The sequence below is a fragment of the Adiantum capillus-veneris genome, chromosome 15, assembly GCF_014529385.1.
Source record: "Adiantum capillus-veneris isolate H3 chromosome 15, ASM1452938v2, whole genome shotgun sequence".
NCBI lineage: Eukaryota > Viridiplantae > Streptophyta > Polypodiopsida > Polypodiales > Pteridaceae > Adiantum > Adiantum capillus-veneris.
This window is the reverse complement of record NC_140945.1, coordinates 110,195,286-110,210,146: the sequence shown is the minus strand read 5'-3', so window position 1 is coordinate 110,210,146 and position 14,861 is coordinate 110,195,286. Positions and strand designations below refer to the sequence as shown.

Genomic DNA, 14,861 nt, shown 5'->3' with positions numbered 1-14,861 from the left:
TCCATGGAGCCCTCCCAATACAGTTCTTTACTTGATCCAGTTTTTCCATCGCAGGAGGCAGCTCTTTTGCCAATATAAATTTGGAAGGGTGCCCCATTGGCATAACTGATACGGGATCCATCACAGTGGATGTGGCCCGTTGAGCAGACTGATGGGGAGACAAGATCTTTCTTTGAGTACATCGTTCACATTGAGCGTCGTGTTCTCTTATCGCATGATCCACCCCTCGCCATCCTTGCCTTTTGTTGCATTGGTTAAGGTAGAGATTATCTCATGCTTTCCTCTCTCAAACCTGGGGTACATTTGGACCGAGTCACTAGATAGATATCTTACTTTACATGGATGTTGGCACATGAGGCCTACCTGTTGGTACTTGGGCAGCACGTACAGGACATGATCTAAGTTGTCAATGAAGTCTTACACAACACACAGAATCACTATTCGTTGCTTTTTGAGTAATGCCCATATGTGCACTGGGTTTGGCAAGCTACGTCTCGCTTAATGTACAGAGCTAGTCTTCATGATGGATTTGTGACATCGGGGATGATCACTTGGCTTTTGCACTTTCTGGGTTACTAAGGATCCTCTTCATGTTGACGACCTTGGGCTACAGACGGGGATCCCTAGATAAGCCCCCTTCTATTGTGCATTAGTTTAATATCCATTCCCCGGACACTCATTGCTATGATTTGTTGTATCACGCTATGAAATATCTAATTGACAGCTTGACAAAAACTGAAGAAATTGAAAAGAGAAAAAATCAATGAACAAAACCACTACCTCATTTAAATAGAGGTAACTTCTTTATTGTAGAAAGGACCATAGACTTCAAATGTAGCCAACCAATTTAAAAGAGATTACAATAACCATGGTTTTCAAATGGGCATGTTCCATTGCTCTCTTGCTTGATCAAAATGTTTGGGAAACCTCCAAGGTCTTTAGTATTCAAGGTAGTCATAACCGCAACATCAATACTCACAAGCATAGAAATACTCACATGCTTTGCACTCATGGAAATGCATGAGGTGAACAAAGGAAATGCAAGAGAAAATTGTGTCTTTTTGAAGAGAAACACACATGTGACAAGAAGTTTAAAGTAAAACATTGTCTTTTGTATGTGAAACATTGAAGCATGTAACCAAACAAAAATTTGTGCCCAAGAAAAACAAGCTCTTGTACATCAATTGCTAGCCAAAAAAATTGATTATTTGTATAAAAGGTACTCACAGTATTCCAAGTAGATAAGCAAGTACGTGCATTCGTGCATGCGGACCAAACTTCGAAACAAAAATTGATTCAAAGAGCCTTCGTAACACTTGCAACTCAAAAAGAAACAAGATGGCAACCGCATGCCATGCCTCTTCCATGTTGAATTCAAAAAGTGGCATGCGCTTGGCATACATACGTGAAATCATGATAAGGAGGAGAGCGCCATTGAAAATTGTTCCAATAATATAAAGATGAAGAAAAAACCGTTGAGGGACTGTAAATTTCTGTAAATTAAAGTAAAATTTATTATTGTAGATAAAAAAGCAAGACTCAAACCTGAAAGCTAGCTAGAAACTATTCAAGCAGAAACTTCTCACTTGCAAACCTAATTTCAAATTTAGTTTAAGGTTTTTTTTAATTCCCTTTCTCATAAATATCATAACTTGAGGAATATAATAACATAGAATTTGTTCCAGACAAGTTTATGGGTACTTGCTTGTTTCTAAAGAATTTGGCAAAAGCAAACATGAATGTAAGCATTAGAGTTGTGATGTTTGTTGGAGAAAGGGCCAATGTGCCCGGGGCGGACTCGGCGGGCCACTCGATTCACTAACCTCATTAGTCACTTACCAACCATTCTATTCATTATCTCTACAAGATGAATAAGGGAGCTACCACTTCTCACCAGCTGTGATAGCAAGGAGCTCCGCCCTCTCTCTCTCTCTCTCTCTCTCTCTCTCTCTCTCTCTCTCTCTCTAAAAAAAAGGGAAGGGGGGGGGGGCCTTGGTACCCTTTTGTATTACATAATCAAGATTATGGGCCCGAAGGCATTACATCAGCCCATAGGCACACAAAATATAATGGATATGATAGTAAATCCCTAAGATGTTCAACAACCACAAACCAAAGGGGAAAAACTACCAATGATACAGAGCTACAAAATATGGGTGATACTACAAAAGCTAGGAGCAGGGGAGTAAGGGAACAAAGTGGCAGAGAGGCGAATAGAAACATGCGACCCAAACTTCGATGAGGTCGTAACAACAGCACGTCATAACCAAGAGATATCACCAACGCAAAGAGACTCTATACCAAAAATCAGGGAGCGTGAAAGCATGTAGCCATCCCTAGCATTGATCAAGAGGGCTGTGATTTTTCCGCGACTTGCAAAATTTAGCTTGAAGGAGCAAGCCGAGGAACCACCAAACCCACACTAAGTTCCTCCCCACAACCACCAAACCCACCATTCCGGTACCTCCGGATTTGCAAATAGACCCAACAAACAAGCAAATAGACAAACAACAGCAACATGTAGCAAACATGCAAACAAGCAACATGCGACTCACCCACACACCACTAGACCATGTTGCACAACAAGCAGAAACAAACAAACCACACAAAAGAAAACATTCGCAAGCAAAGAAAGCAAGAACTACCAAAGAACAAGGAAAACCCAAGAAGCCCTAATGAAAGACAAAACAAAACAGAAAAAAATCCGGTCAGGGGGCACAGGCATATGTGCAGAGAAGAGTGGAAGGAAAATGGGGTGTGGGTGTGGGTGTGTGTGTGTGTGTGTGTGTGTGTGTGTGTGTGTGAGACAAGTGCGAGGCAACCACAATGCACCAGAGCAATGTCCACGTGAACACAAGGAAGAGAGGGCCAATCGCTACTATGAATTGGCAAGGTTTCAGCTTCGGCTCTCTCTCTCTCTCTCTCTCTCTCTCTCTCTCTCTCTCTCTCTCTCTCTCTCTCTCTCTCTCTCTCTCTCTCTCTCTCTCTCTCTCTCTCTCTCTCTCTCACCCCCCAAAAAGTGGGGCTTCTTGTCACAAAGTGATGGCATGGCATGGCCTATAGGACAAGAGCCCGACCGAGGGGCCTAAAATCTTTTTTTTTAAAAGCTAGGGCCCAAAAATTGTGCACAGGCTTTTGACGTGATGATTGTATGGAATTTCCACGATTTGTGTTGGATATTTTGGGGCACCTGCTTTTGGTCCTCATGCTTTTAGAAGCACATCTTTTCATGTAACTGTTTTTAGTTTGGCCAAGGGCCTTTATAAGTGTGCTCAGGGCCTCACTTATGCTCGGTTTTGTGTGGGAGCGTTGAGAGGAGGAGGACCCTCGAGCATTGTACTTTGAGAAGCATAAGAATTAATGCATACCAAGAAGGGGCGCTAGTCTTCAGGGCTAGTGCGTCTGTGTAAAATTCCGACGTGCCGTGTCATCTCTCCTCTTCTCTCTACCTCTATTTAAAGCATTGTTCAGTTGTTTCCAGTTTCTCTCATGTGTGTCACAGTAGATCTTTGGCTTGGAGTATCCAAGTCTTTTACACTTGTGACCCTTCGCATTACATCAAAGTGGACCAAAGGTCCATAATACAAGAAAATATGGGAAAAACCTTGAAAGATATACAATGAGATCATGGGAAAATGTCAAAGTGCAACAAAATGTGTGGTGACAAGGGAGCATGAGAGAGAGAGAGAGAGAGAGAGAGAGAGAGAGAGAGAGAGTACGGAAAAGCCCTGCAAGGCAAACTCTGCTATCACAAGAGAGTACAAGGCTCTGCAACTCTACAATATGCAATATGGAGTAGCCCCCTCCTCCCTATATAGATGAGCAAAGAAAATGCCCGACCCACTTCATATAAATCCCACGACTCTATAAGCTAGGAAATATGGAAGTGATGGAATAAAACAAGGCACCTACCAAAAGGGCCATCGAACCAAATCTCGAAAATCCGCCCACGTGCCTAGAATCTAGAAAACCCTCACAAGGCCAAGCACGGCCACAAAGAAGCCCTCACTCAAAAGCTCTGGACTGGGAAACCAAAGAGATGACCTCCAAAACTCTACCACACCCTCTCAGGTGCTGGGTACACAACAAGACCAGGTATCTGGGGCCTCCAGGAGTGACGAAGGAATCCACAAGTACACCACTACATCAAGCACACCTCTACAGAATACCGTAGGTCACTAGGATAGACAATCCTGTCCACGAATGGCAACAAATGGGTATCCAAAACCGCCATTAGTGACCGCTAGGTCCACGGAACCTATATCAGTCGTACAAGCTAGAGCTTTTCTGCCTATACATCATGCCATGTGGGCATGACATCAATAACTATAGTATATAGGAAAAGTCACGAGATCAATCACGCCTTCTCCGAGAACTAGCCAAGCCATCATGGTCCAAGGTCCAAGTCACAATGCGAGAAGCCAACATACACGTCCTATTTTGGAGTATGTAAAAGATGTACAGCCTTTGACTCGTCTGCCACACCATCCTCAATAGACTGAATAGAATCCCTAGGCTCTACCGAGGACGTAGAAGCCACCGCTTGAGCCTAGTGTTGTGTAAATTTTAAAATCTTTCAGGAGTGCTATCTACCTACAAGTCTTTGTGAGTCCGTGATGGAGATAAGGGTAGGCGAACCAAGTTTTAAAAGCCAAAACATTTGCAATAGCAATCCCCTCACCACACTCTAAATCCGAATCTGACTTCTTCGGAAAATCCTCCAAATATGCCCTATTCCCCACACTTATGACAAATTACCTCCTCCTTGGATCTCTCACCTATACCAAAAGTAGCATCCTTCTGTGCCTTTTGCGTTTGCTTTCCTTTCTTTGACAATTGTCCAGCCAAAGCCTCCAAGACCCCTCTGAATACGAACCTTCGTAACTAGTCCTCTTGGTCCAACACCATGGGAACGAGCTCATCCCATGCCAATTCACTGGTCCTCCCCAAAGTAATCAAGGCTGAATAGAAAGCACTATACTCGAGATTCAAATGGGCCATCAAGATTATAGCCACGTCTTCCACAGAGATCGGCTTCCCTACTTTAAGAATCACTTGTTGCATTTCCTGCATCTTCTCAATGTGATCCCTCATGGACTTCGGCTGACAAGAATCCATAGTACGCAATTATACCTCCAAGTGAGCTCTCTTCATAGGTGCCATTCTATTTTTTCTCCAAATGATTTAAGAGCTCGAGTATTCGCAACTGCCTCCAATCATAAAGACTTTGGCAAGTGTCGGTGCTCAAGCATAGTCCGCACCATCTCGACTATTGTCATATTCTTTTGCTCCACAACTCCATTCTCTAAGGGCGACCCGGTATTTGCAAGCTCTCGCTTGATGCCAGGGTCCACACAAAACTGAATGAATGCTTTGGAGGTAAACTCCCCACCTTTGTCCTATCGAATTTTCTTCAGCACTTCATTGCTCTCCTTCCCCACAAGAGCACGCCAATTTTTGAAGAAACCAAAAGCCTCTGCCTTGTGCTATAGAAAATATAGCGGTTGAAATCATCCACCAGCAATATGAAATAGAGAGCTTTGCCAAGGAAAAGAGTCTACATAGGTCCACAAAGGTCGGTGTGAACCAACTCTAAAACGGCAATAGCTCAACATGTAGAATGCTTCTAAATAGCATCTCGATGATGCTTCCCGCAAATGCAAGTAATGCATTTCCCATGGTTACTCCCAACATCTAGTAAGCCTTTATGCATCTGCTCACGAAAAGCAAGCCGAAGAGCATTATTATTCAAATGACCAAATCTGTAATGCCGAAGGTCACCAATAGGTATCTTGATTGCTGAAGAAAAGGGCATGGAGCCTATAGAGTCCATCCTCCATTGAGCCCCCTTTGACCTCCTTGCCGTAGTCACGATCCCGAATAGACAACACATCCCCTGTAAAAATCACCTCCATGCCTAGCTTGCAAGTTGCACACCTCATGCACAAACATAAAATGAAATCCCAACTTCGGAGCATAAAGTACCTTGGAGATATGCATACCCCCTCTACCGTCTGCAATCAACTCCATAGATCCCTCACTGTGAATAGCAATTTCAGATTTGTCGTCAATGAAAATGGTACCACAATGTCACCACATGTTGGACAAAAGATCCTTCTAAGGTGTTATGTGTCGTAAGACACCACTATCCAGAATCCAATCACGCCCATTTCGAATTGCAAGAGCCATGTCAACCTCCGTTGGAGAGTCCTTTGAGAATCCCCAAATGAACAAAGGCTAGTGACTCCCCCATAGCCGCTAAGAAGTCGAAGCATCTCCAACTCGCTTTGAACACTTCTGCCAATAATGGCCCTTTCCCCATAATGATTGCAATGTCAATCCGCCTTCAAGGCTTCCTTTTCAGCATCACTCTTCTTTGGATTGTTGTTGCTTTTCTTCTTACCCTTCTGCTTCTTCTTGTTGTTGTTGGAAGAACCGGCCAAGGGTTCAAAGCCTGACTTCTTCCTTATACTGAACAGCTCCTTCTGGTCCAATAGTATTGGAACAATCTTATCCCACGGAAGAGAATTCAGTCGGCCACTGGTAATCAGTGAAGAATAGAAATTGTTATAAAGAGGAGGTAACTAGGCCAAAAGCTAAATGGCCATGTCCTTTGAAACGATAAACTTTTCCAAATGAAGTATCTCTTACTGAAGCTCCTCCATCTTGTTGATGTGATCCCTCATGAATGAGTGCTTCGCATCCAAGGTCCTCGATTGGCTATCCGCTTCATTGGGGCCGCTTCATTGGGGACACTCAATCATATAGTGAAGAAAGCCGATCCCAAATCAACTTCGCGTCCTTCCTCATGTTGTCATTCTTTATCACGGACCGAATTCGTGTCAGCAATCTGCAAGTGCATGCATGCAAGCGAAGTGGAGCGCTAGAGAGAGGGAGAGGTATCGCTGGCAAAACCACGAGAGAGAGAGAGAGAGAGAGAGAGAGAGAGCACATTGAAGGGCTAGAGAGAGAGTGTGCCCAAAACGCTGAAAGCTTTGCTTGATACAACATGCCAAAAGTACCAAAGGGGAGGGGGCGCATATATAGGGCAATAGGAAAATTGCCCACCACCCAGCATAAAAACTCCACGATCCTAATAAATGGCCAAAATGCTAATAAATGTGTAAACTCACTGAAATTGACCTGCAACACACATTTAGTAGCAGAAATGCAAAACATTGGAGACTCTGACCTCAGGAAACCCTAGGAAGAGGCGTCCCGCCTCATGCAAACCTACCAGGTGGGCAACACCGTGGAGTGCATCGATGAGAAAAGGTACATCAACCTCAGATACGGCCCTACACAACCACAAAACAGCCCTCACTCCCTAATCTACTCCTGGGAGATACTAGAGCCACCACCGAACAGGGACCTAAACTCTAACAAGTTTAAGGATAAGGGAAGTAGGGGTAACGTGAAAGGTACTGTCTCCAGGGATAAGTCTAGAGGACAAGGCACAAGAACTACGAGCAACAGTCACACCACAAATCCAAAAGACCAAGCAACCACCAAAGTGACTCGAGAAAACATCCGCCAGGATATTAACAACATTGTGGGCTAAAGCACACCATTCAAAGCCACAAGAAACGGCCAAGGAAACCAAGGACTAGAACACACCATGCATGGTACTCCGCTGAATGGAGCACTGCAATCAACTGAAGATAATAACCTAGAAGCCCTCTCTTGAAGAGGAGTATCCTCAAAAGTACGCACTTAGGTAACAACTGACCCAACTGTCAAAGGTGGCAGCGGAAGATGCAATGAAGACAAGAACTCGCTCGTGATCCGGTGGACACCTTGACTCCGATCTAGAACACCTGCAATGCGAAAATTCAGCATCTCTTTTCGTAGCGAAAATTCAGCCCCAGAGGTTGAGACGAATGCAAGTGATAGGGCTACCTAAGCTCCTCATGCTCGCTACTCGCTACAACTCCCCCATCGCGCCACCCCCCCCCCCCCCCCCCCCCCCCCCCCCCCCCCCGCTATCACTGCCCTCCCCTCCTGCGTTGCGCGTTGCCCCAACCCCCCACCGCGCTGCTATTGCAGCCGCTGTCCCCTGCAGCCACACCTCACCCACGCTTTTCCTGCACACACACACACACCCCCTGCAGCCACACCTGCTCACCCACGCTTTTCCTGCACACACACACACCCGCCCACCTCCTCCGTCCCGGGCTCTTGTTCACCCAAGGCAAGGGCGTCACCATTCGCTTCGCCTCCAATCTTTGGTCTCGCCTTCGTCCTGTTCTCCTTCGACATTGTAGCAATACACATAGATGGAGGATTCTGCTCCACCACAGAGGGACTCGACGGAAACCCCCTCGCTCAACTCCGCGGAACCCACCCTTCGACTTGCCCTTTGGTCGACAAAGCAAGCGAGCTTAGAGGCAGAGGTGGCGCGCCTTCAGGCCACCTTGGTTATCTACAAGATTCTCAACACCATACCCAGCAAAGGGGAGATGCGCGACCTCCTCTAGGCCCGTCTTTTAGCAGAGGTGGGAAGGATCACTAACATGCAGCTTCTCGGGCGAAAATTAGGTTGACTTTATGCCCTTATTAAGTTCACTTCCTAGTATCCACCAACTTGCTAAGTGCGACGGGGGAACCTACATGATCTTGCACTGAGCCTAGACATCCTCTTTCTATAAGAATTCCAGTGCCGACCACTTCCCGTCTGTGGGTGAAACTACCGTTCACATTGGCCATACAATGTCCGACCGTTTGTTACTTCAAAAGGAGGGTCTCAAAAATAAAACAAAAATCATTGAAAAGAAACCAAAAACTAAGGTTAGCACTTGCCACGTCCTCGTGACATAGTTAACAGCTCCCACGTCCTCATGACATACCCCCCTATTGAAATCGCAAACGTCCTCGATTACATACCATAAATACACGCCACCGATGATCTTGTGCTATCAACACTCTTTTATCATCGCATGTATTCGCAAGAAAGATCGTACACACAGATACAAATGACTTGATGAGACCTTCATACTTTTGTCATTTCCATCTATTACACTGAATTCATAAGTACATTTAATGTGCTAGCTCTATCATTACTCCTCCTTTCCACAAGTTGGGTTGGGGCATAAGTAGGTTGTAACCCAAAGGCTTCAAGATAAAGCTGCAATACATTTGATGACTCTGACAGTTCATGCTCTTCCATCCACCTTCCATCCATAGGCAGATAGTTCTCGAACTTCACCAAATAGCGTCTTGCAACCTGTCCTTTAACTTTTCTATCCTTATGTGCCAAAACTTGCTGAGGTACCAGAATCTCATCAAGTTCTTCAACTTCTAGTTGATCCTCATCTGGCATATCTTCTGGCAATCATTCACAAAGGGTCTTAGAAGACTCACGTGAAACGCATTATGAATCTTCCACGCATCATGCAATTTTAGCTTGTAAGCCACATCGCTGATCTTGTGAAGGACTTGAAAAGGCCCATAGTAACGCATACTGAGCCTAGGAAACAACAGTTCCTTGCCCTTCATCTTCTTTAACCTTGCCTTTTCGAACCTTAACAGTACCCAATCACCAGGTGATAACAGCAATTCAAGATTGTGATAATCAGCAGCCTTTTTTGCTTTGCCTGAGTCTTCTCCAAGGCAACTTCAATTTTCTTATACATTTCGTCCATGTTTTCAACATATCCATCTACCTCAAAGATCTTGTCCTTTGTATGCAAAATGGGAGGAACTTTTTTGCCGCCTCGAAAGGTGCTTTGCCAGTTGACAAATGCACCGTATTATTGTACGCATATTCAAGCATAGGCAAATACTGTTCCGACTTGCCCTTATTATCTAACACATAGCATTTCAACAGATCTAGGCCAGTAGAATTAGCCTCTTCTGACTGTCCATCAGTTTGTGGATGAAACGAAGATGAGAACTTGAGCGTAGTGTCCATGTTCTCAAACAATCCTCTCCAAAACAAATTGGTCATGCGAGGATCACGATCACTAACAATCGATTGTGGCATACCATGGTACTTACACACATTGTACATGAACAAGCGTGCCATCTGATCAGATTTTATCTTCTTCCTGACAGGGATAAAATGGGCTCGCTTGCTGAACCTGCAAATAATGGTCCATATACCATCATTCCCGTTGGCGTTCTTCAAAGATCAAAGATAAAGTTCATAGCAATGCTTTCCCATGGCTTATCCGGAACCGGCAGTGGTTGTAACAGCCCAGGTGCCTTTTGCATGTCAAACTTGACCTTTTGGACAATTATGCATGCTTGCACAAAGGCATCCACATCTCTCCTCAAAGTAGGCCAATAGAAGAATGTCTCTACCGCCTTAATTGTCGCATCAATACCATGATGCCCTGCATACGGTGGGACATGACTCTCTTCCATGACCTTATGTCGCAATGGCCTAGTGACACAAAGTCTGCCATGCATCATCATAAAACCATCTCTGAGGAGGTAGTGCTCATGATGTTGCCCCTCTTGCGACTGTTCAAAGATCCTTGCAAAATCTTCATCAATAGCATATTGTTCCTTCATGTCATCCAACTTATGATGATAACCAATTGACACAGCTGAAATTTGTGGCTTCCTTGATGTTAGGTGCAGCGGAATGATTGTTTGCGCTTTGCTCAAGATGAGTGCTCCAAATTGTGCTCAAGGTTCCTTTTGTTCTTATAGAAGGTAGAGCCTTCCGATCTTAATGAGAGAATGCTATGATCACAAACAAAGTGAATGGACACTGTGCCTGCAAGTGTATGAGACTGAGAGATAGAGAGAGAAGAGAGATACGACACCAGAGACGTTGTAAAACCCTCCTCCGAAGGCCCCACTCTCGTCGGCGAGAGTGGTCTACTATTGATTGCACAATCTGGTACAAATGAATACAAGTGACTGATGCAACTTGGGACTATGCCGATGACGACGACGGGGATGACGACGACGACTTAAGGGCTGAAATCTGTGGTCTTCTATCTACTGAATTTCTGCTAGTCTTTGGGCTGTTTCGGGTGGCTGAAAATGACTGTTTTGGCTGCGTTTTTATGGCTGAAAATGGGGGTTCTTCTGCAATGCTTCGAGGGTTAAATCTGCTACTGTGTCTAATGCTGAAAACGCTGTTGTTCTGCTGCATCAAGGCTGAAAACCAAAAACGCTGGCAGATCTGGGAGGTGCTAACAAAAATGCTAGGCAAAATGAGGTGCTGGCGATCGTGGCAATGGAAAACGCCAAGCAATCTGGGACTGTTGGTGAAGACCAAAACGCTAGGGCTGAGTATCTGCGGCGATCAAGCAAATCTGCAAAACGCCAGGGATGGGGAAGTGCTTAGGTCGTCCAAAAACACTAGGCTATGGGAAGCTTGGCGCTTGAGGGTTCTTGCTGAGAAGGTGCCTGTTGAACGGGAAGCTCCTGCTGCCTCTTCTGCCATTTAGTGCTAACTTGGGTTTGCTTATATACAAACTTAGCAAAATTGCCCTACCTACTTTTGTTGGGAAGTCACTTAAAAATAATAAGTGAAAAATGTCAAAAATAGGGAAAATAGGCTAAATGCACTGGAAAAATCCCCTAACTGATTCTAATGGATTCTGATGGGAATATTGATGATCATGCTGTGTGCAACCAGAGGATAGGCATCTATACCAAGTGACTGGGCATGCACGGTCTACGAGTAGACTCACAAAAGTGCCAGATCACTTCTAAACTAGACTTGACTAGACTGACTGAACCCTGATCATGTTGTAGCTTGTCCACTGACACAGGGTTGGATGTGTCATGTGACATCCCCTCCTTTTCAAAGTGAAGTACTAGTACCGAACTGTATGGCGTGGAGGGAGATCGCCAATAGCATCCGGAATCCTGAAAGGGACTCTTTGCCGGCCCACTCTAATGTGTGGGTCGTGTGGTACTTGAACTTCATAAAGGTCTGCAACGCTTGCTTCTTTGGGCCGCACCGAAAGCAACACAAAGTCTTCTGTGGCTCCTTCGATGCTTCAATTTCGTCGAGAGTCCTGCTTCTTTCTTCTTGAAGAATCTCCATGGCTGAAAATTCCTAAAACCGTTTCCAACACAAAACCATGAACATACCTATAAAGTGAGTGGAAAAAATCCGGTCTTTCTCAAAGACTGTGCATGCAATGTAGATGAACCTAGAGACGGAGTGAACCCCCGTTCATCAAACACATGCAAACAATGAGATCGAATCTTTCTCTTATGATCTAGAGCAATCAACTTTGGCAATTCACAATGGAAATGCCCATGCTTGGTGCGCACACTTTCATGTGCTCGTTCGGAAACTGTGTCATACCAAGGAAGAGACATGGAATGTGACTTCCTGACATACATACTTTTCAGCTTTTCATGAAAAATCCACATACATTCGTGCTCATCCATGAGAGAAACGTGTTCAACATACAATATGTCATGCCTAGGAAAAGGGATCGCATAACGATGCTGACTAAAATACAGGAAACGATCACGAATGAAACATTTGAACAATGCGTGCGTATCAATCATGCGAACACATAATACTTCCTGTAATGGTTCTGTGGACCTACGCTCAAGAGCCAAGATCGGTTCTTCCTGAATGATCGAATCGTCCTGTGGGGGTTCTTTGGACCTCGACTTGAAAGCCAAGATCGGTTCTTCGTGATTGATCGAATCTACAACGAGGTTCGTTTCGCTAGAAAAAGCATCCACTAACACATCATCCTTCTTGTGAACAATCACATCTTCTTCATGCAAATCATCATGCGTGTGAGAAATCACATCTTGATCATGCAAATCATCATGCTTGTGAGAAATCACATCTTGATCATGCAAATCATCATGCTTGTGAGAAATCACATCTTGATCATGCAAATCATCATTCTTGTCATTGTCATCCAAATCATCATCCAAATCGTTGGCATTCAAATCATCATGCTCATCATTGTCATTCAAATCATCATGCAAGTCATTGTCAATCAAATCACCATCATGTTTCACACAATCATGCAAATCCTGTGTATCATGCGTTGGAGAAGAAGAGACTGAGAGAGTCTCCTTTTCCTGAATCTCTTGCATCTGTGCCTGAACTTGAGAAAAGAGTCGCAAGAACTCTTTCATGTATTGGTCGCTCTTTTCTTTGATGGCTTTGTTCTGGCGATCAAATTCTGCTTGTGTTGCTTTGTTCTCGCGATCAAATTTGGCTTCACTTTCTTTTTCTTCCAAGTCGTACTGACGCTGTATGGCTGCCATTCCTTCTTTGTATTCACAATCTATGGCTGCCCTTTGTTCTTCGTAGGCCTTTCTTTCTGCTTCTCTTTATGCTTTTCTTTCTTCGTGTTCTAACTTTCTTTCCATAAACAACTGCTTCAACTCCTCCATAGCAGTTAGTGCAATCCTTGGCGTAGATGGGGAAGGGTCGGAAAAACCTCCTGGTGGGAAAAATTCTTCTTTGCCTCTCTCATGCTCATCACCTCCAAGCGAAGTATCCATTCCGCTTCGAGTGATGACCATCCACTGAAGCCGTGGGTTCTTGTGGTCTTGGGTTCTTAAGTTCACGAGGAACTGGGATTCTTGGGGGTCTTGGGTCTTGAGGGTCTTGAGGGTCTTGAGGGTCTTGAGGTTTTCTTTCGCTTGCAAACCGTGTTTGAGAAGGATCTTCTCTTCACCCGAGTTCTACTCTTTTCCGCGGGCACACCCCTTGGCGGCCTTGCGCTCACACCAAGGTTGCTTTTTCCCACCTCACGTCGATTGGCCGGCCGCTAAGTGTACGGTCCGCTCTCAATGAGTGAAAAGAGACACAAGGGGACGTTGGACAAGCCCTTCTTTCTTGGGATTCCTGTCACTCTTCAAAAACACGATTAGGAATCGACACGCCCAAGCGAACTTGGGTTCGTGCGACCTCAACAAACAAAAAAAATTGCCACGTGACACATCACAACCCTATGTGTCCGTGGACAAGCTACTCCACAGCAGGGTTCAGTCAGTCAAGTCAGTTTAGATTAGTAGTGATCTGGCACTTTTGTGAGTCTATTCGTAGATCGTGCATGCCCAGTCACTTAGCATAGATGCATATCCTCTAGTTGCACACAGCATGATCATCAGTATTCCCTTCAGAATCCATCAGATTCAATCAGGAGAATTTTCCAGTGCATTTAGCCTATTTTCCTATTTTTGGTTATTTTCACTTATTATTTTTAAGTGACTTTCCAACAAAAGTAGGTAGGGCAATTTTGCTAAGTTAATATATAAGCAAACCCAAGTTAGCACTTTCTGACAGAAGAGGCAGCAGGAGCTTACGGCTCAACAAGCAACTTCTCAACAGTACCCCCCCTCAACATTAGACCATCACCATCCTCTCCCATCCCTTGGCGTTTTCCTTCCACAGCAATCCCTCGCCATCAAGCACCCTTTCTTGGCGTTTTTCCTCATTGACAGTCATCACCATCACCCTCAGCACCATAGCGTTAGCAGATTGTTACCCTCGCCAGAGATTCATCAACATTAGCATTTTTTCTATTTCAGCCCATTAGCGTTTTTGGCAAGAGACAGATCCAGCCAGCGTTTTTGATTCTCAGTCCAAACCAGCAGCAGATACATAGCGATTTCAGCCCTATGGTCAGTAGCAGATCAGCCCCCAGATTGGTTGCAGATGTTCCCCCATTTTCAGCCATAAAAACGCAACCAAAACAGTCATTTTCAGCCACCGAAACAGTCCCGAAAATCAGCAGTTCGAAGATCTCAGATTTCAGCCATCAAGTCGTCATCGTCATCACCGTCGTCGTCATCGGCATAGTCCAAGTTGCATCAGTCCATTGCATACGCATTGTACACCTTTGTGCAATCAAAGTAGACCACTCTCACCGACGAGAGTGGGGCCTTCGGAGGAGGGTTTTACAACCTCT

At 44.8% G+C, this 14,861-nt stretch overlaps 1 protein-coding gene across 1 annotated transcript in view; it reads right to left on the bottom strand.

The window, feature by feature from the left end:
• The window catches only part of LOC147441264 (polyprenal reductase 1-like), a 122,264-nt gene that overhangs the window by 74,038 nt on the left and 33,365 nt on the right, over window positions 1-14,861 (bottom strand). The window contains exon 2 of the mRNA XM_086482948.1: window positions 1,228-1,493. Coding sequence (XP_086339074.1) covers window positions 1,228-1,493 — 266 coding nt within the window. The remainder of the gene's footprint in view (window positions 1-1,227; window positions 1,494-14,861) is intronic.